A 22,732-nucleotide genomic window follows, 5' to 3' on the forward strand; every position below is an offset into this window, starting at 1 on the left:
TTTTCTCTCTCAGATTAGAGAGAAGGTGCACAGCAGTTCTCGCATGTGCATTATAATCAATACAAGAGGGTGCCAAACCCAAACAAAGCAAGCAGGCAATTTCAATTCTAAAATACGACAAGAATGTAGATAAATACTAAAATGATGTGGGGATGTGAAACCCATATCTGCTGCTCGATACTGGAGACTTAATAACAAAGTCAGACCAAAACTTTCATTAATAATTTATCACAAACAGAAGTGCTGAGAACAAAACAAATATTTACGAGACACAAACGGATGTGTGTGTGAGACGGATAATTTTATCATTCAACCCACAAGAGTACATGTTGTCTGACCCGGGACAAACTGTAACACCAGAGTCACAAACGATGCGTCTGACGGATAAAATACAGTGAGATTTGACATTTTTTTTACTCAGAAGATCATCTGGAATTATTTTAAAACTGACATAGTAACACACGGCCGATGGAGTGAACGCCGTGTCGTCGATGAACCTTGTGTGTGTGTGTTACTGCTCGTAGAACGTGGGTCCGGGCGAGGCGATGATGTCATCATAAGGCGCGCTCTGCTGCAGCTGGATCGAGTTCTGTTTCTTCAGAACCAGGAAGCAGAAGAAGGTCGTGGCCGCCTGGAAACGAGAGCGTCCTTTACACAACGCCTGGAGACTGAAGAGGGAGGATCTGCTGCTCTGGATCCACACACACACACACACACACACACACACACACACACATATAAAGAGACAGGCACACACACACACAAATAGTCATAGGCACACACACGCACACACAGTCATACACACACAAGCATAGACTCAGGCACACACAGACAGGCACAAATAGACACACACACACACACATACAGACACAAACAAACAGGCAGGCATAAATACACAGACAGTCATAGACATATACACACACAGAGCCACACAAATAGAGACAGGCACAAACAGACACAGACACAGACACAGACACACACACACACACACACACACACACACACACACACACACACACACACACACACACACACACACACACACACACACACACACACCACACACACACACACACACACACACACACACACCACACACACACACACACACACACACACACACACACACACACACACACACTTCAATGTTAAACAGAGCAGAGGACGAGGGCCATGAGAGGTTAACAATATAATAAATAATAATGTGGAGCTGGAGACAGTTTGGTAAAATTCTGAGAAAAACTCAGAAAAAACTAGAATACTTTCACAGATAATGAGTTGAATAATCTCTTGGATTAAAGCGGTACATTTTCAGGGGGAAATAAATCTGAATTCACTAAAGAAACATTTACAAAAGAAAACTTTAACATTTTCTGAGATTATAAAGCTCCAAAGAAATAACTAGATATTCTCTGCAATCAAGTCGTACTTTTCCTAGGAACCAAAAGGCTTCACTTTGTAAGATTGCTTGTTGTTTTTAATGCTATCCCAATCTGTGTTCTTAATACAAGGGCATTTTGTACATAAATATATATATATATATACATTTGAATTATATATACAGCTCTGAAAAAAGAATTAAGATACCACTGCAGCATTATCAGTTTTATTTATAGGTTATATATATATATTTTATATACAACACATATCCATAAAATAGATGTTTTGTTATTTAAAATAGCTAATTCAGAAAGAATACTAGTACAAAAATCCAACTTTCCATATCTTAGCATTTTTAGACTTTAAGACTTAACACCAGTTAAGGCCTTATTCTTTAGAGCAGGGGTGGGGGACCTACGGCCCGCGAGACCATTTGGTACGGCCCTCGAGGTAATTTATAAACACACGCAAACATTTTTTTTTTTACAGAAATCTAGACCGTAAAGAATTAAACAAGCGAGTGCCTGTTTTTCCTGGCCAAGGTCAGGGTCCTTGAACACAACACGAGCCTAACGTGTCATCACGTGGTATATGTCTCGTCTGACAGGGGTGTAGTGACAGGAGCATGCCCCCCGGAGCATGCCCCCCCTAGAGGATGTTAGGTCCCCCCCCCACTTAAATCATGTCCACATGGATAGGAAACTAAATACATATGCACACATCTTGTGTCCATATCTTTCTGTGGTGGGGGTCCTGCCACACCGTGCACGTGCATGCATGCCACACCGTGCACGTGCATGCATGCGCGAGTCATGGTAAGATATCTGGATTGAGAGGTTGCTTTTTCTTTGCACAGCAAGAAAGAAAGGTGAAATGAATGGGCTGTGATTTTAGTATTTTTAAGCAGAGGTCAATAATTTGTACGGCCCTCGGAAGATGTTGAAAATGGCCCTTGAGAGGAAAAAGGTTCCCCACCCCTGATGGGATAGTTGGTGTTACTGGTGTTACTGTGGGATAGTTGGTGTTACTGTTGGTGTTACTGTGGGATAGTTGGTGTTACTGTGGGATAGTTGGTGTTACTGTTGGTGTTACTGTGGGATAGTTAGTGTTACTGTGGGATAGTTGGTGTTACTGTTGGTGTTACTGTGGGATAGTTAGTGTTACTGTGGGATAGTTGGTGTTACTGTGGGATAGTTGGTGTTACTGTGGGATAGTTGGTGTTACTGTTGGTGTTACTGTGGGATAGTTGGTGTTACTGTGGGATAGTTGGTGTTACTGTTGGTGTTACTGTGGGATAGTTAGTGTTACTGTGGGATAGTTGGTGTTACTGTGGGATAGTTGGTGTTACTGTGGGATAGTTGGTGTTACTGTTGGTGTTACTGTGGGATAGTTGGTGTTACTGTGGGATAGTTGGTGTTACTGTGGGATAGTTGGTGTTACTGTGGGATAGTTGGTGTTACTGTTGGTGTTACTGTGGGATAGTTGGTGTTACTGTGGGATAGTTGGTGTTACTGTTGGTGTTACTGTGGGATAGTTAGTGTTACTGTGGGATAGTTGGTGTTACTGTTGGTGTTACTGTGGGATAGTTAGTGTTACTGTGGGATAGTTGGTGTTACTGTGGGATAGTTGGTGTTACTGTGGGATAGTTGGTGTTACTGTGGGATAGTTGGTGTTACTGTGGGATAGTTGGTGTTACGGGCCGTCTCCACGGCAGCGTTAAAAAATCTTGAAACGCTTCTGCCCATTCACTTTGAATGGGGTGACGTCACTTTTTTTCGCTTTCGCCGAAATGCATTGTGGGCAGGCGAGCGGAGATTCTCAGGATTTTCAAGATCCAAAGTTGAACAATGTTCAACTTTTGAAGCTGAGGAGGAAGCGTCAGCCAATCAAATCCCGTGTATGCAAATCTGACAGTTCAAGCTCTAGCCAATCAAACGGCGTGTATGCTGGGAGAGATATCCCGCAGATCATTTCCTCATATTCCAAAAAATGGAGGAGAAATTAGCGGTAGGGAATCACCCGGTGCTTTATGACCAGACCTACCGGGATATAAACCGGAGGAGCCAGGCATGGAGGGAGGTGGCAGAGACAGTGGTATGTTTTCGCCTGTTTTGGGGAGTTTATATCCAGTTTACTTCGGGCTTTTTGGCTTCGTATGTCGCGGGCGGGAGATTCATGTGATTGGTTGATCGCAAAAAAATCCCCAAGCTTCAGATACGCCCACCTCCAAGATTTTTTTAACGCTGCCGTGGAGACGGCCCGTTACTGTGGGATAGTTGGTGTTACTGTGGGATAGTTGGTGTTACTGTGGGATAGTTGGTGTTACTGTGGGATAGTTGGTGTTACTGTGGGATAGTTGGTGTTACTGTGCTTCTAATACCTCAAGTTTATCCTTACCTTTAGTGCGTGGAGGACGTTCTGAGTGCGTCTGGTCAGCTTCTTCTCCTCGAGGTCCTGGCTCTCCAGCAGAGACTGCAGGCACAAAGAGAAGAACACCTTTCAGTCAGTGGAGCCGGGAACACCTCCAGCAAGGCATCATGGGAAATTAAACCTTGCCATCTGGCAAACGCTGATAGATTTGCCTTTTTTACGAGTTCTTAGGTTTGTCGTTCAATTTGCTCCGAGTAACGTGGAAGCATTTTCTTTGTTCAAATGTAAGGACTTTTCAAGGATTTTACAATTCCTTAAAATACAAGGAGCCAACATTAAAACTAACATCTAATCAAGTACAAGATCGGAGTACTTCTACTTTTACTCAAGTACAAGATCTGAGTACTTCTACTTTTACTCAAGAACAAGATCTGAGTACTTCTACATTGACTCAAGTACAAGACCTGAGTACTTCTACTTTGACTCAAGTACAAGATCTGAGTACTTCTACTTTTACTCAAGTACAAGATCTGAGTACTTCTACTTTTACTCAAGTACAAGATCTGAGTACTTCTACTTTGACTCAAGTACAATATCTGAGTACTTCTACTTTGACTCAAGTACAAGATCTGAGTACTTCTACTTTTACTCAATTACAAGATCTGAGTACTTCTACATTGACTCAAGTACAAGACCTGAGTACTTCTACTTTGACTCAAGTACAAGATCTGAGTACTTCTACTTTTACTCAAGAACAAGATCTGAGTACTTCTACTTTTACTCAAGAACAAGATCTGAGTACTTCTACTTTGACTCAAGTACAAGACCTGAGTACTTCTACTTTTACTCAAGAACAAGATCTGAGTACTTCTACTTTTACTCAAGGTGTGATAGGTGGGTCGCGAATGGACGCGATGAACGGGAGATTATTATTATTTTTAATTTTTTGGACGTCAGGTCGGAATCGAACCTGGGTCCTCGCGGGCAGTAGTGGACTGTTACAGCCGGAGACTCGCAACGGCAGTGGACTTTCACAGCGCCGCTGCGCCGGACCCGCCGGAGCCTCGCAACAGCGGGTGTTTGCGGTGGCGGATGCGGTACCGGCGCTGTGAAAGTCCACGGCCCACCTATGCCAGAGCCAGCGGCCCACCGAAGGCAGCAGCCCACCGGGAAAAGTCCCGAATCTCCCGATGGCCAATCCGAGCCTGCTCACACACACACAACTGAAACCAAAATCATTTACAGACATAAATTATGCAAACATCTCACACACTCTCACACACACACACAAGCAATGTGGAGCGGCACCTCACCGCTTCATAAGGAGTTTAACCGTGACACTTTTCGAAATCCCGTTTGAGTCCCCCCACTTTACAAATAGGCCTATGTTTATTATTATTTTTCAACGCAAGCCGTCATCGCCACGGAGGAGCACACAGCCTCTGTGAGCGAGCGAGACAGAGAGCGAGAGAGCATACCTTTATCTATTTAATATAGCCTAGAAATCATTCCAATGTGTACTATAGGACAGTAACAAAAAAACAGTTTGAAAGGGGAGTGATTAGTAAAATATGCATAAATAAAAAGAAAGAATGCAGACTAGGTAACATAAGATAAGAATAAACCAGTTTAAATGATTTGTTATTATCATATTCTAAAGATGTTTGGATTATTGAAAAGTATACAGCTCTCTTTCATCTGAGTGTTGAGAGCTGTTTCCATCAATTCATGTTGTGCTCAAAGTGCTTTTATTTTTTGAAAGTAGCCCTCATCCTAAAAAAGGTTGGAGACCCCTGATATAGAACGATACATTTGACAATTTTAAGCTTGGCCTACCATTTTATTGGAGCGATATGCCTTAACCCCGGACCTTATATGCTCTAAATCCGCACCTTATCAAAATTCATTTATTCATATTTATACACATTGATCTGATATGAGACTTTATTGAAGCCTCGTGCACTCGCTGGTTGGATGCATTTCATTGTCCTCTGTGCAATGCCAATAAAGTTGTATCTAATCTAATATGTTGTGTGTGTTCAGGCACCTGAGTGTGGAGGGAGGAGGACTGAGTCTGCAGGCAGGACGGATGGACAAACATGGAGTCTTCTGAGGGAAGTTCAGGATGAGTGAAGTCCGACATGTTCCCATCCTGACAGACACGAGGAACACACGATGAACCACACAGAGAAACGGTCAAATGGCACCATGAACGAATGAATTTAAATCCTGACTTACTTCTCGGAGCTCAAAGTTATTCTGCCCTTGATTATCAGTCATGTGACCGAGGTCGCTCACATCCGTGTTGTAAGTTGTTTCCTGATCTATCGATGAATCTACGACGGTGATGTCCCTCTGAGCTGTACGTCATCAAATAAAGCAGATTACATTAAAAAAAAAAAGAACAGAGGACAACGCCATTGATAAAAAACAATCAAATTAGATTTGAAGTTCCAACCATCTCTTCCATCCTTGCGCATCACCTCGACCTCCTGATGCACAACTGAGAGTTTCACCTGGAAAATAGTCTTGGCAAAGAGCTGCAAAAGTAAAACTAGATCAGATGGCAGTCATTTCACTTCAAAGGAAATGTTTACTATTTCTTGTTTAATTGGGCCTCCTTAACCAACCTTAACAAATGTCTTCGTAAAACCCACTTTTGCTATAATACGTTTTCTTTAGGGATGCTCCGATCGAACGGCCGCCGATTGATATCGGCCGATACTCACTCTCTGCCGATCGATCGGTGCTCTCTATAAATGCCGATCAGGAGAGCCGATCGCATGACGTAAAATACATGACACTTTTCTCAGTGCGCGGCAAAACAAGCTCGCCAAATTTTAAGGTGTCCGAAAAAGACAATAAAATAGCGGTATGCAACGTGTGTGTGAAGCAGAAATCCTGCAGCTCCGCCCACTGTGACGGACCGGTGAGCGGAGCAGAACACACATTAAAGAGTTAGACCCAACACGCTAAGAGTTAGACCTAACACGCTAAGAGTTAGACCCAACACGCTAAGAGTTAGACCCAACACGCTAAGAGTTAGACCCAACACGCTAAGAGTTAGACCTAACACGCTAAGAGTTAGACCTAACACGCTAAGAGTTAGACCTAACACACTAAGAGTTAGACCTAACACACTAAGAGTTAGACCTAACACGCTAAGAGTTAGACCTAACACGCTAAGAGTTAGACCTAACACACTAAGAGTTAGACCTAACACACTTAGAGTTAGACCTAACACACTTAGAGTTAGACCTAACACGCTAAGAGTTAGACCTAACACGCTAAGAGTTAGACCTAACACACTTAGAGTTAGACCTAACACGCTTAGAGTTAGACCTAACACACTAAGAGTTAGACCTAACACACTTAGAGTTAGACCTAACACACTTAGAGTTAGACCTAACACGCTAAGAGTTAGACCCAACACACTAAGAGTTAGACCTAACACACTAAGAGTTAGACCTAACACACTAAGAGTTAGACTTAACACACTTAGAGTTAGACCTAACACACTTAGAGTTAGACCTAACACACTAAGAGTTAGACCTAACACACTAAGAGTTAGACCCAACACACTAAGAGTTAGACCTAACACACTAAGAGTTAGACCTAACACACTTAGAGTTAGACCTAACACACTAAGAGTTAGACCTAACACACTAAGAGTTAGACCCAACACACTAAGAGTTAGACCTAACACGCTAAGAGTTAGACCTAACACACTAAGAGTTAGACCCAACACACTAAGAGTTAGACCTAACACACTAAGAGTTAGACTTAACACACTAAGAGTTAGACTTAACACACTAAGAGTTAGACCTAACACACTAAGAGTTAGACTTAACACACTTAGAGTTAGACCTAACACACTTAACACACTAAGAGTTAGACCTAACACACTAAGAGTTAGACCTAACACACTAAGAGTTAGACCTAACACACTAAGAGTTAGACCTAACACACTAAGAGTTAGACCTAACACACTTAGAGTTAGACCTAACACACTTAGAGTTAGACCTAACACACTAAGAGTTAGACCTAACACACTAAGAGTTAGACCTAACACACTAAGAGTTAGACCTAACACACTTAGAGTTAGACCTAACACACTAAGAGTTAGACCTAACACACTAAGAGTTAGACCTAACACACTAAGAGTTAGACCTAACACACTAAGAGTTAGACTTAACACACTAAGAGTTAGACTTAACACACTAAGAGTTAGACCTAACACACTAAGAGTTAGACTTAACACACTTAGAGTTAGACCTAACACACTTAACACACTAAGAGTTAGACCTAACACACTAAGAGTTAGACCTAACACACTAAGAGTTAGACCTAACCACACTAAGAGTTAGACCTAACACACTAGAGTTAGACCTAACACACTAAGAGTTAGACCTAACACACTTAGAGTTAGACCTAACACACTTAGAGTTAGACCTAACACACTAAGAGTTAGACCTAACACACTAAGAGTTAGACCTAACACACCTAAGAGTTAGACCTAACACACTTAGAGTTAGACCTAACACACTAAGAGTTAGACCTAACACACTAAGAGTTTAGACCTAACACACTAAGAGTTAGACCTAACACACTTAGAGTTAGACCTAACACACTAAGAGTTAGACCTAACACACTAAGAGTTAGACCTAACACACTAAGAGTTAGACCTAACACACTTAGAGTTAGACCTAACACACTTAGAGTTAGACCTAACACACTAAGAGTTAGACCTAACACACTTAGAGTTAGACCTAACACACTTAGAGTTAGACCTAACACACTTAGAGTTAGACCTAACACACTTAGAGTTAGACGATGACAGGCTGTCAGGAGAGAGAGAGAGGGAGAGAGGAAAAGAGAGCGCGTCCGCTCATTTCTCCCGTGTTATTCTCCAAAGTGAATGTAAACTTGAATAATGTACTTCATTTGAATGTAATAATGATGTTGGTTGTTGTTTGTGGAAGCGCCATTAACTGAGCCCCATTAACTGAGTTTTAAACATCACTTTAAATGGAAGATCCCCATAGGCCCCGCCCACTCGATCGGATCGGCGATCGGCCCCAAAATTGGCGATCGGAGCATCCCTAATTTTCTTACTTCTGCTTTTGTTCAATGACATATCCACTACGCTGCAGAAGTCACTAAACATATATTTCTTTTAGAGATATTACATTTGTAGCTCCATTCTAAACAGCTGAAGTAAGACAGGAAAGGGAAAGAGAGGCAGGTACATGGGGCTCTTGATTGAATTCTCTCATCTTTCCTTTGTTTAGTGTGTTTCATGGGGACTACGTTAGCGGTGTTAGCGTCAACTGGCTTGCACTTTAAAGTTTTTATTTACGTGGACAATGAGATTCATCATTTTAAGAAAACAGGCATGAACAATTCGGTTTGAGAAAACTTCCTGAATCTGATGCAGACTTTTTACTTTAAAGGGGACCTATCATGCAAAATGCACTTTTGTACGTCTTTTCTACATGAATATGTGTCCCCGGTGTTCCAGGGAACTCACCAAGTGTCAGAAACACAACCCTCTCTATTTTCCTCCATACCCAAATCTCTAAAAAAGGGGCTGCAACGGATCTGATAAAAACTGATCCAGATTTGAACACTGTCCTGACGTCAGGACGGTGGCGCTACGGCTATTGGGCCAACTCTCCACCTATCAGGGGAATGTGGGGTTGGGCCACGGCCGGCCATTGCCGCTCGAAAGCGCTGGAGACGCTGTAGTACATATGCCAGGCCTGTAAGTTGCGCTGTAGTCTGCCACAAAAGCAGCGAAGAAGACTTCCCGCCCATAGTTACCATGGTTACCCTTCTGTTTATTCTCCGCTGTGGCTTTTTTTCTCCCTCCCCGAGGCAAGCGTTTGCTCCCGCTGCTTTAATTCAATGCAATCCCTCCCCGTCGAGGCAAGCACTGTAATTCTCTCCGGTTAGTCCACCAGCAGATGACAAACACCCACCTCTCCGCCTCTTCCAAGGAACGAGGGGACCGTGCGGCAGAGTTTCAGTTTCAGTTTGTTTCGCCGGTCAAGATGTCCGTTAAAGTTTCAATCTTCCGGACAAAATTAGAAAAGTGCCGATCAAAGGTCTTCTTTGTTATTTATTGAGCTTTAAAACAAATGAATAACGACTCTATATAATAAAACACGGAGGACGGAGATCTCTTTTTCTCCCCCTCTTCTGACAGCCCAGCAGCTGATCAGAGCACGGCTCCCCTCTCCTGCAGGGGGGCGTGGTCAGCAGAATCAGCCCCGTAGACAGCAAACAGCACATAGAGCGAAATGAGGCATGGCTAAAATGCATGATCTGTTTGGTATTTTGAAAACAGAAACGTATAAATATACCTTATATAGGTATGGCCCTACAATATATCATTTAAATATAGCATGATAGGTCCACTTTAAGTAAACAATTAACAAGGCACATAGATACTGTTATTTTGTATGTATTGATTGTTGTGGTTTTATTTATGTCATGATGTGTGCATATGTATAAATGTGTCTATGGATTGTGTATATATAGGATATACATATTTTTATATATATTTGTATTCTGGATTGTGGGAAACGGTATTTCCATCTCTCTGTCTGTACACACAAACTGAAAGATGGACAATCAAGTTGACTTTGAGATATTGGTGAGACAACATCGCAGGTGTTTGTTCATGTTACCTTCTTTATCTGCGGCGCTGCTACAGTTGAACACAGCTGAGCAAACAGTTTGTCTGCCCTGCCGCTCTCCTTCCACTGCATGAGCTGCAGGGTCGGGGGGGGCCATGTCCAGAGGAGCGATCAGATCTGAGCAGTTTGAGAGCTGCTCTCTGATCGACTCGTTGCTCAGCTCTTTGCTCTGATCCACCACCAGCCTACGTTTCCTCTTCCCCCTCCTCTTCTCAGAGTTTGCTGAAAACAGACAGTAGAGGGTCGAGGATCAAAAAGACCGTTTGCAGAGATGGCAAAAGTACACACGTCCTTTAGGCTGGCGTCACACTGTCCCGAAATTGACACCACATGGACACACGAATATGGAATTGTGAATTTCGCACAAAAAATGTGAACAGTATGTTTTTAACAGTTGATTACCCAGAACTTTAAGTATAATTCAACTGAAAAAACAATTAAAAAAATCAATACATTTATTTTTTTATTATTTAGATTATGTTGTTTTCATAATCGTTGCAAGCCAAAATCATAATTGCGATTAAAATACGATTAATTGAGCAGTCCTACCCACCGTGTGTCTTGTTTCCTTTTCTGCCGATAAATACTAATCTATCCAGGAATAGAGTCCTAAAACCAGGAAGTGAGTCAGCATTTCTCCACTTCCTGTTCCCTCGTCTCAGAGCCAATGGGATCTCTCCATAGGATTTAGGAAAATATCTGAAATAAGGTCTGTGGTTGAGACACATTGAAGAGACGGATCACGTTTTGTTCTACGACATTAAATCCATCAGCAGTGACCCCACTGGTGATTTCTGAAGAGTTGACGTGTCTGAAAAACGATGGTTGTTACCAAGTGGCTGAATAGGACTACAGAAGTTGTCGAGGTCGTTGTACGTCATTACGCCGAACACGTGAACACTCCTCTAAGTTAGTTTGCCCTGTTCTGCTTGAAAGCAAGTACCTGCCTCCTGCAAAGTGTTCAAACAAACGCTTCAACTCGTACCATTTAGAATCTGTGTGTTTGAATATGGATCTGAAGTTGGCGTGACGTTGAAGTCGTGCTGCTGTACTCGCCTGTAGTTCCTTTATAGCATCACGTTAGCATTTTGCTTCTGGACATTAGATTTATGATTCGAACATTATAAAAGTAGACATGTGGAGATTATCTGGCTGAACAGAACGTGCATTTATCAAACAGGTTCGTTTCCACAGATCTTATTTTGAGCTATTTTCCAAAATACTATGTAGAGATCCCATTGCTTTTTGTGGAGGGAACCAGCAGCTTACTTCAGGGTAAAGTAAACCTCTCAAAATGAAAACAAAAGACAGATATTACTAAGTGTTTGTGGGTTTTTGTCGTTGTGGGTAAAGGAGCTTAATAGCAGGTGGTTTCAGGTGTGTGTGCATAAAATATGTGAAGTGCAGGAACACAGCTTGAGAGGTGTGTGATTGTTCCTACGAGTGACTGCCACAGGGTCCAGTGCGAAGCCCTCCTTCTCGTTGGTCAGCAGCGTGGTCTCGTCTTGAGTCGGGGTCACCACCTCTGTCCAATCAGGGTCTAGAAAACACACGGGGTTTGTTTTTTAGTTTGAAAACAACTCAAACACCACTGATGCAGCAGCTGTATCATTTAACAAAACCCCACTGATAAATGCAGCACTTATAATATCGTAGCATAGCATTACACAAATTAAAAAGCACTACACAATACATAGCACTAATAATTATTGAACTATTCAGTACGTGTTAACACAGGGTTCCCACACCTTCTTAAACATTACCTTTCAGGTCCAATGCCTTCAAAATGATGGATCAAATAGTTTTTTGGATGTATTAACTGTCTAATTGTTGAAATAGTATAGTAATAAATAAAATAAATAAAATAAATAAAATAAATAAAATAAATAAAATAAATAAAATAAATAAAATAAAATAAATAAAATAAGATGTTATTTGAACAAAGGCTCAAGCTAACTTGCTGTAACAATTAAATATTTAAAATGAGACCTAGCGTTAATGAAGCACTTCACAACATATCAATTCAAGCCCATTGAATAAGCCATGTCGACTTTCAAGACCTTCATTTGACCCAAACTTCTTAGGATGTCAAGGCCCTGTGGGAGCCATGATGTTAACATGAACGTTATGAGAAGACCAACGTATTTATCGTGACGATGCATCACCTCGTTGATCCTCGAGTGTTGAGATGTGTGTGTTTTCAGGCTCTTCTGGGTTGAGCTCAGACGACTCGGGGTTTTCACTGTTTGTCAGAAAGTCTTCAGAACCGTAAGAAAAAGAGAAAGGATGGTCGATCTTCAATTTGACAGCAAAGGAAAAATCACAGTTAACATATTCAGATTTAGGTTAGGATTATAACGTAATCTGTAGCAGCAGCTTGCTCCAAAGCGTCATGACTGGGTGCAGAGAGAGTCTTTTTATTTTGATGAGATAATGAGAACTGTGTTTCAGATGCTGTTGGGAAAACACTGAATGTACTCTTCCAACATGAGAGTCACATGATAACAAAGGTATCCCAACTGTAGCTGTGAACATGACAGGATGTATGATTACCTAGAAGAGCATCAGGACTGTTTGAGGCATATGATAGCTATGTGATTAACATGATGATTCAGCCTCTATGGAGATAGACATATGACAAGCATGCTCATTTCTGACGTGGAGCTAATCTGAAGTAAACATTGAATACTGCTTTCTATTCCTCCATCTTGTGACTGTGTAACTCCCTCTCTTGGATATCAGCATGTGAAGGACACTGTTCAGGAACTAGTTGATGCTCTGTATGTGATGACTACTTCCATTCTGGAGAGGATCACAGATACATGGATCCTGAGATTGAAGCTCAAGCCAGTGACAAGTGATTATTAACATTTTAAGTATTCAGAAAAAGTCAGAATTTTGAGAAAAAAGTCAGAATTTTGAGATTTTGAGAAAAATGTCAGAATTTTGAGATTTTGAGAAAAATGTCAGAATTTTGACTAAAAAGAAAAAATACATAATGTTTTGATTTTTTAAAAGAATACATAAATTATTTTAAATTTTGAGAAAAAGTCAACATTTTTGAGATTTTCAGAAGAAGAAAAAAACATTTTGAGAAAAAGCTCATGTGTTGTGTCCGTGACAGGATGTATGATTACCTAGACCAGTGGTTCTCAACTGGTCAGGCCTCGGGACCCACTTTTTCCTTAGTCAATAAATCGCGACCCGACATTTTTGAACCACTCAAATCTATTCAACAAAATATCGTGCAGTAATATATATATACACTTTTCAGCATACATTATTAAAGTGAAGTACAGTGCATCCCTTATATCCCTTCACAGAACTAAAGAATGCTTTAAAAAAGGTTTAATGAGATGATGGAATCGAAGCTGAACTGTATAACATGAAAAGGCACCTATGCTGAAAACCCATCCCCAGCAGGGGGTCTGGGGGGATTCTCCCCCAGGAGATTTTTAGAAATACTAACATAAACTACGCATTCTGGTACACTCTGGGAAGAAAATAAATACATCTATTACTACCCGACATATTAATAATATTTTATGCCATTGTTTGTTTTTCACTTTGTTCTGAAGCTGAACTTGCTGCTCCTCACAGAGAGAAGAGCAAAGAGGAGAGAGTCTGTGTGAACTACTTTAAATTGTGGGTAAGGGTAGATAGCCCCCATTGTTCTGTGACCTGTCAATCATCAAACCGGGGGTCATATTTCATTATGTGTTCATTTTTATCTGAAGTTGTACCCATGGATGTATAAAGAATAGTTCTACCGCAAAGTTATTCTCCGTGGGGACTTCCGGCAACACTCTTGATTCTGATTGGCCAGAAGACTCGAAAAAACATCAGCAAAGATGTTTTATTGAGAAGATGATCACTACGTGACAGAAGTTTTCAAAACCGTTTATGGTCTCCGGTACTTCCAGTCCAACGCCTTACTGCATGCTCAGCGTTAGAAAATCGGGCCTTCAAAATAAAAGTTTGACTTTTTTCCCCCCAAAAAAAAGGGAATGTTTTGGGGGTTCTCCACCAGTTGAGAACCACTGACCTAGACTACCTTGTGACTGTGTAACTCCCTCTCTTGGATATCAGCATGTGAAGGACACTGTTCAGGAACTAGTTGATGCTCTGTATGTGATGACTACTTCCATTCTGGAGAGGATCACAAATACATGGATCCTGAGATTGAAGCTCAAGCCGGGGACCAGGGAGATTTTTCCTAACAGATGCCATTTATTCTTTGTGTCACACGTCAGAGGCTGGATCTTCAAAAGACGTGAAAGGCTGCTTCACAGACACTAATCCTAACGGTGCAACTGTGAAATGACCATCGTGACTTCAAATACATCACAGTCATTTATTGCTCCTAAAATGCTGACAAAGTGTAAAAAAACCACTGGGGTAAGGATGCCTTCAAATGAGTGAAGAGCACATTTCATGACATAATAGCTGACTGTTACATTTCACCAGATTAACTGCAAATATATTTCATTTGATTTGCCTTCAATGCCTCCTCATCCATGACATATTCAGGCTCAAGAACAGACTGTGGGGAAATCCTTTTAACCGTGCTAGGACACAATTGGTCTTCAAAGGCTGACCTTGGAGTAATAAGTCCCTGAATTTGGAAAAGCGATCTGGTGAGTTGGGTTTACTCAAGTCCTTTTACATGTGTCAACTTATGACAGTGTATGACTAGTTTGCTGTAAATTGGTATTTCAACATGTACATTTTCTACTTTAAAAGAAAATGCTGTTTTATATCCATATTGTGATGTTTTTACATTTTTTAATTGTTTATTTCCACTCTTTTAATGCCTTGTTTTTTAAGCTGCTGCAACGCAAACATTTTCCAACTTGGGATCTATTGGGAAGTGCATCTTATCTTATCTTGTGAACACGTTTTTACTCATACATTTTAGACTTGAAAATCTCAGAAAATAGAGTTTATTTCTTGTAAAGTCAGATTTTTTTCTTGGAAGATAACTTAATTTGTCTTTTACCTTTTCGCTTAATCTGCTGTTGTTCAGTCTTCTATAATTTTATATATATTTATCTAATTCTGTAAAAAGTGCAGTCTTTTCTGACAGGGTACTTGCTGAATAAGTTATGTAATACCTTTTAAGACCTTTTTTAAGACCCTTTCCATACATTTTAAGACCTCATCGCCACTTCGAGTTTTAACCGGTTACCTTGACGACACACTTTACCTCACATTGACTATATACAGTATTGATTGTCCTTCCTCCTTATAGAGAGGCGAAGTCCCGCCCATCTACTTCCGACCCATGGGACCTTATTTCGGAAAAAGTATGTATTGAAGTCAATGGAGAGAGAAAGATTATCTCTCGATCCCGTTTGAATTGTGCCACAAATTACACATATGATGTTTGTCAATCTTAAAAAATAATTTCCATGTCAGAAAAGTCACAGTTTGTCGTAAAACTGTTGAAATATAAGACTATGAAAAATACTTAACTAGAAAGACTACAAATCCCAGAGTCCCGGTGCCGCATGCTGGCTCTTAGGAACCGACTAACTCCCCTTGTGTGTATGTACAGCTCTCAACATGCCCAGACTTGGAGTGATTTTCACCTCTTTTAATACTTTCCGCCTCATTCTGAAAGAAAGAAGTGAAATGTGCCAACGTGACGGCCGTCTGGGTGTGTGGTGCGAGACGGGAGATGTAGTTCATTGAGCGGTTTCACACCAAAAAAAGTGTTACTTCACAGTTTTACGACATATTTGTATTTTTTTGACTTGCAAAATTATCTTTTAAAATTGACAAACATCATGTGTGTAATTCGTGGCACAATTCAAACGGAATTGAAAGATAACGTTTCTCTCGCCATTGACTTCAATACACATTTGGACGCAAACTTGCATTTCCCCATAACGATGTTGCTTAGCAACCGGCGTAAACGGGCCTTCGCGCGCTATCAAGCAGTGAGCGTGCGATGTCCTGTTCAGATGACGTCAAATCCAACGGGATGCCATAAATGAACTACACAGAATCACACTACGCACCTACGCAATGATTACATTCAGGCAGACTGTAGAATACAACCTCTTTGGACAATTCATATACTTATTGGAAACAAGCTACAAAATGTAATACCTTGGGAAATGCCGTTTCATACTTTTTAATTTTCGCTAAATTGATTGATCAACTTTTAATACTTTTTAAGACCCCGCGGACCCCCTGTTAAAATGAAAATGGTCAAAAGGCCATTATCAACAGTAAAGGAATTCTGCTTTGTTTGTGTGCATGATGTTCTTTAGAGTAATATATGGCAAAGATATATCCTGACCGATTCACAATCATTACCCAGGAAGCCTCCTGCTCTGTCCTCGTCCCCAAAAGCGTCTCCCTGTTGAGAGAAGCCCTGGAAGTCCAGCAGCCCAGCGCTGATGCTCTGGGAATCGTTCCCTACACATCAGAGCACACCAAGGGAGGAAAAGGTACATTTCAAGGTTGTTCATTTTTGTTATTGTCAACAAATCCCCCCCCAAAAAACCTACTCCCACAGTCACTCATATGTTCAAACTTCCCTATCTCAAGCACATTCAATGCAGCAGATGTGAATCTTGGAAGCAGGTCATGAATACATCATTTCATTTCATTTTCTTAAAAAGCTGGGGGCTGTGGTGTTTACTAAACGTCTCTCAGTCAGGGTGTGTAACTTATTCATCTGGGACTCTTTTCAGCTTTGGATTTGGTGTGATGGCAAGGTTTTTGCTGTCAGTTTCTTAACCCTTAGATGCCCGAGTGACTCGACCCTACACTCTTGGTGGGTCAAAAAGGACCCGTATTAGAATAATATGTGTTTTTATGCCATTTTTGGTTAAGAAAAATCACTTGTATAATATTTAGTATTATATTTTGGTTCACACTAGAAATATTTTATATTTAATTTTTCACTATTTATAATTTTAGACATTTTAGACAACGTTTTGAACATATCGATGCAAAGACCTCCGCTATTCTGAGACCCTCACAGTATTCCAGTCCCTTTTCAAAACTCATCTCTTCTCCTCTTGTCTACTCATAGCCCACCCCCCATCAATCCATGCCGGTTGATCAAGTTTGATAGTCCTATACCCCCCACCCTAACCTTCCCTTATATTGTAAAGCGATTTTGAGTCCTTGAAAAGCCCTATAAAAATATAATGTATTATTATTATTATTATTATTATACTGACAGGTTTCAGATCTGGCTGTGTAAAATAATCTTCCTGAGAGGTGTCACTTGTGATGTAGTCTGTGTCCTACAGTGAATGTAGTCCTGACAGCAACAGGTGATAAGAATCAAAGGTTCCCATAGGATCCCATAGGAAATGCATGCGGGTCACTTTTGACCCACTTATGGAAGCTTGGGGTAGAAATACAAAAACTACAATTTCTTAAAATGTATCAAATGTAAATTTAAAATGTGAATGGCATGATATCCAAAACATGTTTTTTGAGGAATAGCTGGAATATGAAATGATAAAAAAAATGTAATTACAAAGATACTTCAAGAAAACCACCTCACCGGGTCACAAAAGACCCACTTATGCATCTAAGGGTTAAGAGACAAACGGCTCATTTATGTGTTTTTAATAGTCTTTGGTCTATAGTAGAGCTCTCTGGCAGAGAAGAATAAGATATATCGAGCTTTCAATTTGGATAATACTTGTAATAATGATCAGCTCATCGTTGGTTTTGTTCTTTAAAAGGATTTGTTCACAATAAACAACAGAATATAATCAGTATTTAATTTCTCTGCTCGACACAACCAAGGCAAATCGTTCTTACCGAAATCTATCAAATTCAGAAAGCCACTTCCAATATCCTCTTTCAACGTGATGTCCTCTGAGCGACACTGGTTCAGTGAGAAGTGGTCGATGTTACTGTTGTCCCCGTGTGAAGAGAGGATAGTGTTAACACAGACAGAACACTCAATCATTAGAAGGTGGTCCAAATATTTAACAAAAGGGTTAGCCCTGTTTCTATCATTCAAAACATGTTATATTGTAACACTGTTGTCTCTGTCACCATCATTGATCCACTTCTTATAACATGACAGGCTATTCTGTATCCTGAGTAAATCAATCATATCCGCTGTATACACACGTCAGGGAGAGGAAACAGTGGCACCTTGGATGTGGCAGCTGGGTATCAAAGTCGGGGAAATCTTCATTCAAGGTGATTGCCTTCAGCGTTGCCTCGAGCCCCTCGTCGGGCAAATCTGTCTGACCTGATGTGTGGAGAGAGAAACACAATATGTACTGCATTTAGAAATACAAGAGAGCAGAACAACACTCAGTGATTTCACCTCTCAAACTCCTTTTTGAGTGCGTGTTATACATTTGTATTTGTATGTGTAAGTCTGTGAAGTGAGAGACTTCCATTGAGCTTACCTCCCAAAATAATAAAATAATAATGTCTACGTCACCCTCTGGTGGTCGTCCTCAATGCGAATGGTGATTATTAACCTGTGTTAACACTCAGTTGCAAGTTATAATGCACATTTTAGTTAAACTGTTTATGTGTTGATTTAACTGTATGATAATTTATCATTTTAACAAAACAGAATAAGCAAAATCTCTAAACAAGAGGATAATAAAAGCACATTTTCTGCCATTTTTGCAAGAAGAAATACTTTAAATGAGTTATAATTTCATGTTTGCGTGTTTCTATTTGTTATTTTTATCAAGGTTAGAATCTTCTTGTGAGCCTCTGGTCTATTTCTTATGTTCAAACTAATAAAAAAGATTATCAAAAGTGTTGCTGATGAATCATCACATCTTTTCCCCTGTTAATATTTCAGAAAGCCACAACCCTTTCAAACCCTGTGGAGCCTAACTGTGTCTTTAAAATGTAACAACCATTGACAGACAAGACAAACAGGATGTGCTACCTGGCCTGAATGCAAATTTAATTTTAACCAGGGCGTCAGTGGAGTCTGCGAGGAGATATTTCGCTTTCTTGGAGTAGATCCTGACCACACCAACGAGCAGGTGACCAGAGGTCCGCAGACCGATCTTCATCTACAAAGACAAACAGATTCAGATTCAGTGTATTACAGTAGTCACAGTATATGGGATGTATTGTTGACTTTCTCTTTTACCTCTGGGGAGATGATGTCTTTGATAGTTGTTTCTAAATTACACTCAAATACTTGGGCCTTTGTGAGTTTCCTTTCCCAGTGTGCTGCAAGCCAGATTTTGGCAAGGGGTCCTCGCTTGGAGGTGAAGAGTTGAGTGTAGAAGATCATGTTGGAGAAGCGAAGTCAGCTGTCACCTGTGAAAAAACACAACAATGATTGTTTATGTTAAATTCGGCAATGTTAATTTAGCTGATATTATATATATATATATATATAGTAGTGGAATTAGCAGTCAGCTGTTTATTCAGCCCCCAGTCCAACGTCCTGTTATCCCGACAACAAAAGCCCACTTCTGTTTATTTTATCTATAACAGAATACCTGTTAATATATCAGCCAAAATAGAAAGTGTTTACTATAGAATAATACAAAACACAGAGGTGGAAGAAGTACTAAGATCGTGCAGTTGAGTAAAAGTAGAAGTATACAGGTCTTGGTACTTGAGTAAAAGTAGAAGTACTCAGATCTGGTACTTGAGTAAAAGTAGAAGTACTCAGATCTTGTACTTGAGTAAAAGTAGAAGTACCAGAGTGTAGGAATACTCTGTTACAGTAAAAGTCCTGCATTCAAAAAGTTCCTCAAGTAAAAGTAGAAAAGTATTCTCATCAAAATATAGTTAAAGTAGCGACAGTAAAAGTAGTCATTGTGCAGATTGGTCCATTTCAGAATAATATATATGATATGTTTTATAATGATTGATCATGAAAGTGTTCTCAAAGCTGGTAAAGGTGCAGCTAGTTTGAATGACTTTGTATACTGCAGGGTAGCTTGTGGATTTACTCCAGGTGGAACTAAAGTCTGATTTAACACTTGATTATCAGGGTTCATACACTTTTTCACCAATGACTTTTCAATGACTTCTCCAGGACCTTTACCTAATTTTCCATGACCAAAAAAATGACTCTTTCTCAGCGGTACCACTGAAAATGGTTTATTTTAACATGGAACAGGAAAATAAGGTCCGCATATGAAACATGTTGTGCCTATCTAAAACAAATCAAATAAGCTTACTAGCTTCTACACGCTAAAGCAACTAAAATCTCTCACCAGCAAAATACCTCCACAGTTAAATGCCATTTTACGTTTCATTACTATACGATACAGTATTTATTATCATTATAGTATTACTATTTCGGCGATTAGATAAAATATAAATGATATTTGATGCAACTTTAGTTACATTTCCATGACTTTTCCAAAACTTTGGGAAAGATATTGTTTTCCATAACTTTTCCAGGGCCTGGAATTAGCATTTTGAATTTCCATGACTTTTCCAGGTTTTTAATGACCGTAAGAGCCCTGGATTATATTTCACATCATTCATCCACATCTGTAAAGTAACTAAAGGTATTACAAATTCCACTTCTTATAATTGTATTCATCACAGACGACCTACATGATAAGTTGTGAAGTAAGTCATTAAAACGTTATCTGTTAAATAAAGCAATATGTCAACAAGTATGTTGTCACTGAACTTAAACTCTAAAACCATCTTGACCGTGGGGCAGAAGGCTTTTGTTTGTATTATAACCAGCGTCGGACTTTCGGTACTATTTTTATAAACTATTGTGGTTTTGTAAAAAAAAATTCAGCTATGTCTTTGCGGTAAAAGTTGGCTAACTAGCATTGCGTTAGCTAGGTGCTATCACTAAGCTAAAAATGCTAAGGGAGGCTAGTGTTTTAGTTGTCGAAATAATGGTGGAAATATTTAAACAATTTACATGTAAAAAGTAAAACTTGCTTATATAATTCAACATGTTTGTACAGCTAGTAGTCCGTTAATTCAGCTTCAACTTACCTTAACTTTGAAACTGCCGCGTTTTGACATCTGACATCTGACATTTGGAACGTGCACATTACCGCGAGGACGTCACGTAAACAAATTTAGAATCTGTCACGTAACCAAGCAGCGACTTCCGGTCAAACAAACAAAAAAAAAGCCACCGAAAGAGATTTATATGTATTTGTATTATTCATATTTTGGTTTGGTGAGGTTAAAACTCGCCCATTTATTTCGATAAATGATGAAGATTAATACATATATTGTTTTATTTTGTATCTCTCAATAACGAACCGTTGACGTTGCGTCACCACGGTTTGAATCTGACGGTTGGCACCGCGGTGAAGTTAGTTTTAGGTTGGATATTCGACGGACATTCGCGGACCAGCAAGGAGCGTCAGTTTCCCCTGCTGCTGGCTGTATTACGACGGGGAGATCTTCTGTGCGAAACGAGGCTTTCACTTAGGGACCATCAACAAATGACTTTTCAATTACACAAGAAAAATGTTGTTTTTAATAAATCGACAGCTTCTCGATCGTGTGAATGTGAAGCAAATTCACTCTAGAGCATACATTTATTGACCACACCTCTTTTTATTGCATTTTAATACTTTAAATATTTTATATTAATATTTTGATGGAAAAATTAGCTTATTTCTTCAATACCTTCCAGGTCATGTGACCTAATCACTCAAACTCAATGCTGGCTCAAAGAACTACACTGGCTGCATAGGACACACCTCTTTTTATTCCATTTTAATACTCTAAATATTTTATATTAATATTTTGATGGGAAAATGAGCTTATTTCTTCAATACCTTCCAGGTCATGTGACCTAATCACTCAAAATCAATGCTGGCGCAAAGAACTACACTGGCTGCATAGGACACACCTCTTTTTATTCAATTTTAATACTCTAAATATTTTATATTAATATTTTGATGAAAAAATTAGCTTATTTCTTCAATACCTTCCAGGTCATGTGACCTAATCACTCAAACTCAATGCTGGCTCAAAGAACTACACTGGCTGCATAGGACACACCTCTTTTTATTCCATTTTAATACTCTAAATATTTTATATTAATATTTTGATGGGAAAATGAGCTTATTTCTTCAATACCTTCCAGGTCATGTGACCTAATCACTCAAACTCAATGCTGGCTCAAAGAACTACACTGGCTGCATAGGACACACCTCTTTTTATTCCATTTTAATACTCTAAATATTTTATATTAATATTTTGATGGGAAAATGAGCTTATTTCTTCAATACCTTCCAGGTCATGTGACCTAATCACTCAAAATCAATGCTGGCGCAAAGAACTACACTGGCTGCATAGGACACACCTCTTTT

At 39.8% G+C, this 22,732-nt stretch overlaps 1 protein-coding gene across 1 annotated transcript; it reads right to left on the reverse strand.

Moving 5' to 3' along the window:
* Positions 1 to 511: 511 nt before the first annotated feature.
* rad21l1 (RAD21 cohesin complex component like 1) lies at positions 512 to 21,481 on the reverse strand. Its single transcript, XM_034132984.1, is given in 15 exon segments — positions 512 to 691; positions 3,778 to 3,852; positions 5,798 to 5,902; positions 5,989 to 6,110; positions 6,209 to 6,290; positions 10,443 to 10,541; positions 10,543 to 10,673; positions 11,893 to 11,991; positions 12,617 to 12,709; positions 16,776 to 16,877; positions 18,246 to 18,340; positions 18,588 to 18,687; positions 19,351 to 19,480; positions 19,561 to 19,733; positions 21,396 to 21,481. Coding segments are annotated over 14 exon segments (1,560 nt in total). The 5' UTR covers positions 19,708 to 19,733; positions 21,396 to 21,481.
* Between the last annotated feature and the right edge of the window lie 1,251 nt (positions 21,482 to 22,732).

Source organism: Trematomus bernacchii, unplaced genomic scaffold (genome assembly GCF_902827165.1).
Source record: "Trematomus bernacchii unplaced genomic scaffold, fTreBer1.1, whole genome shotgun sequence".
NCBI lineage: Eukaryota > Metazoa > Chordata > Actinopteri > Perciformes > Nototheniidae > Trematomus > Trematomus bernacchii.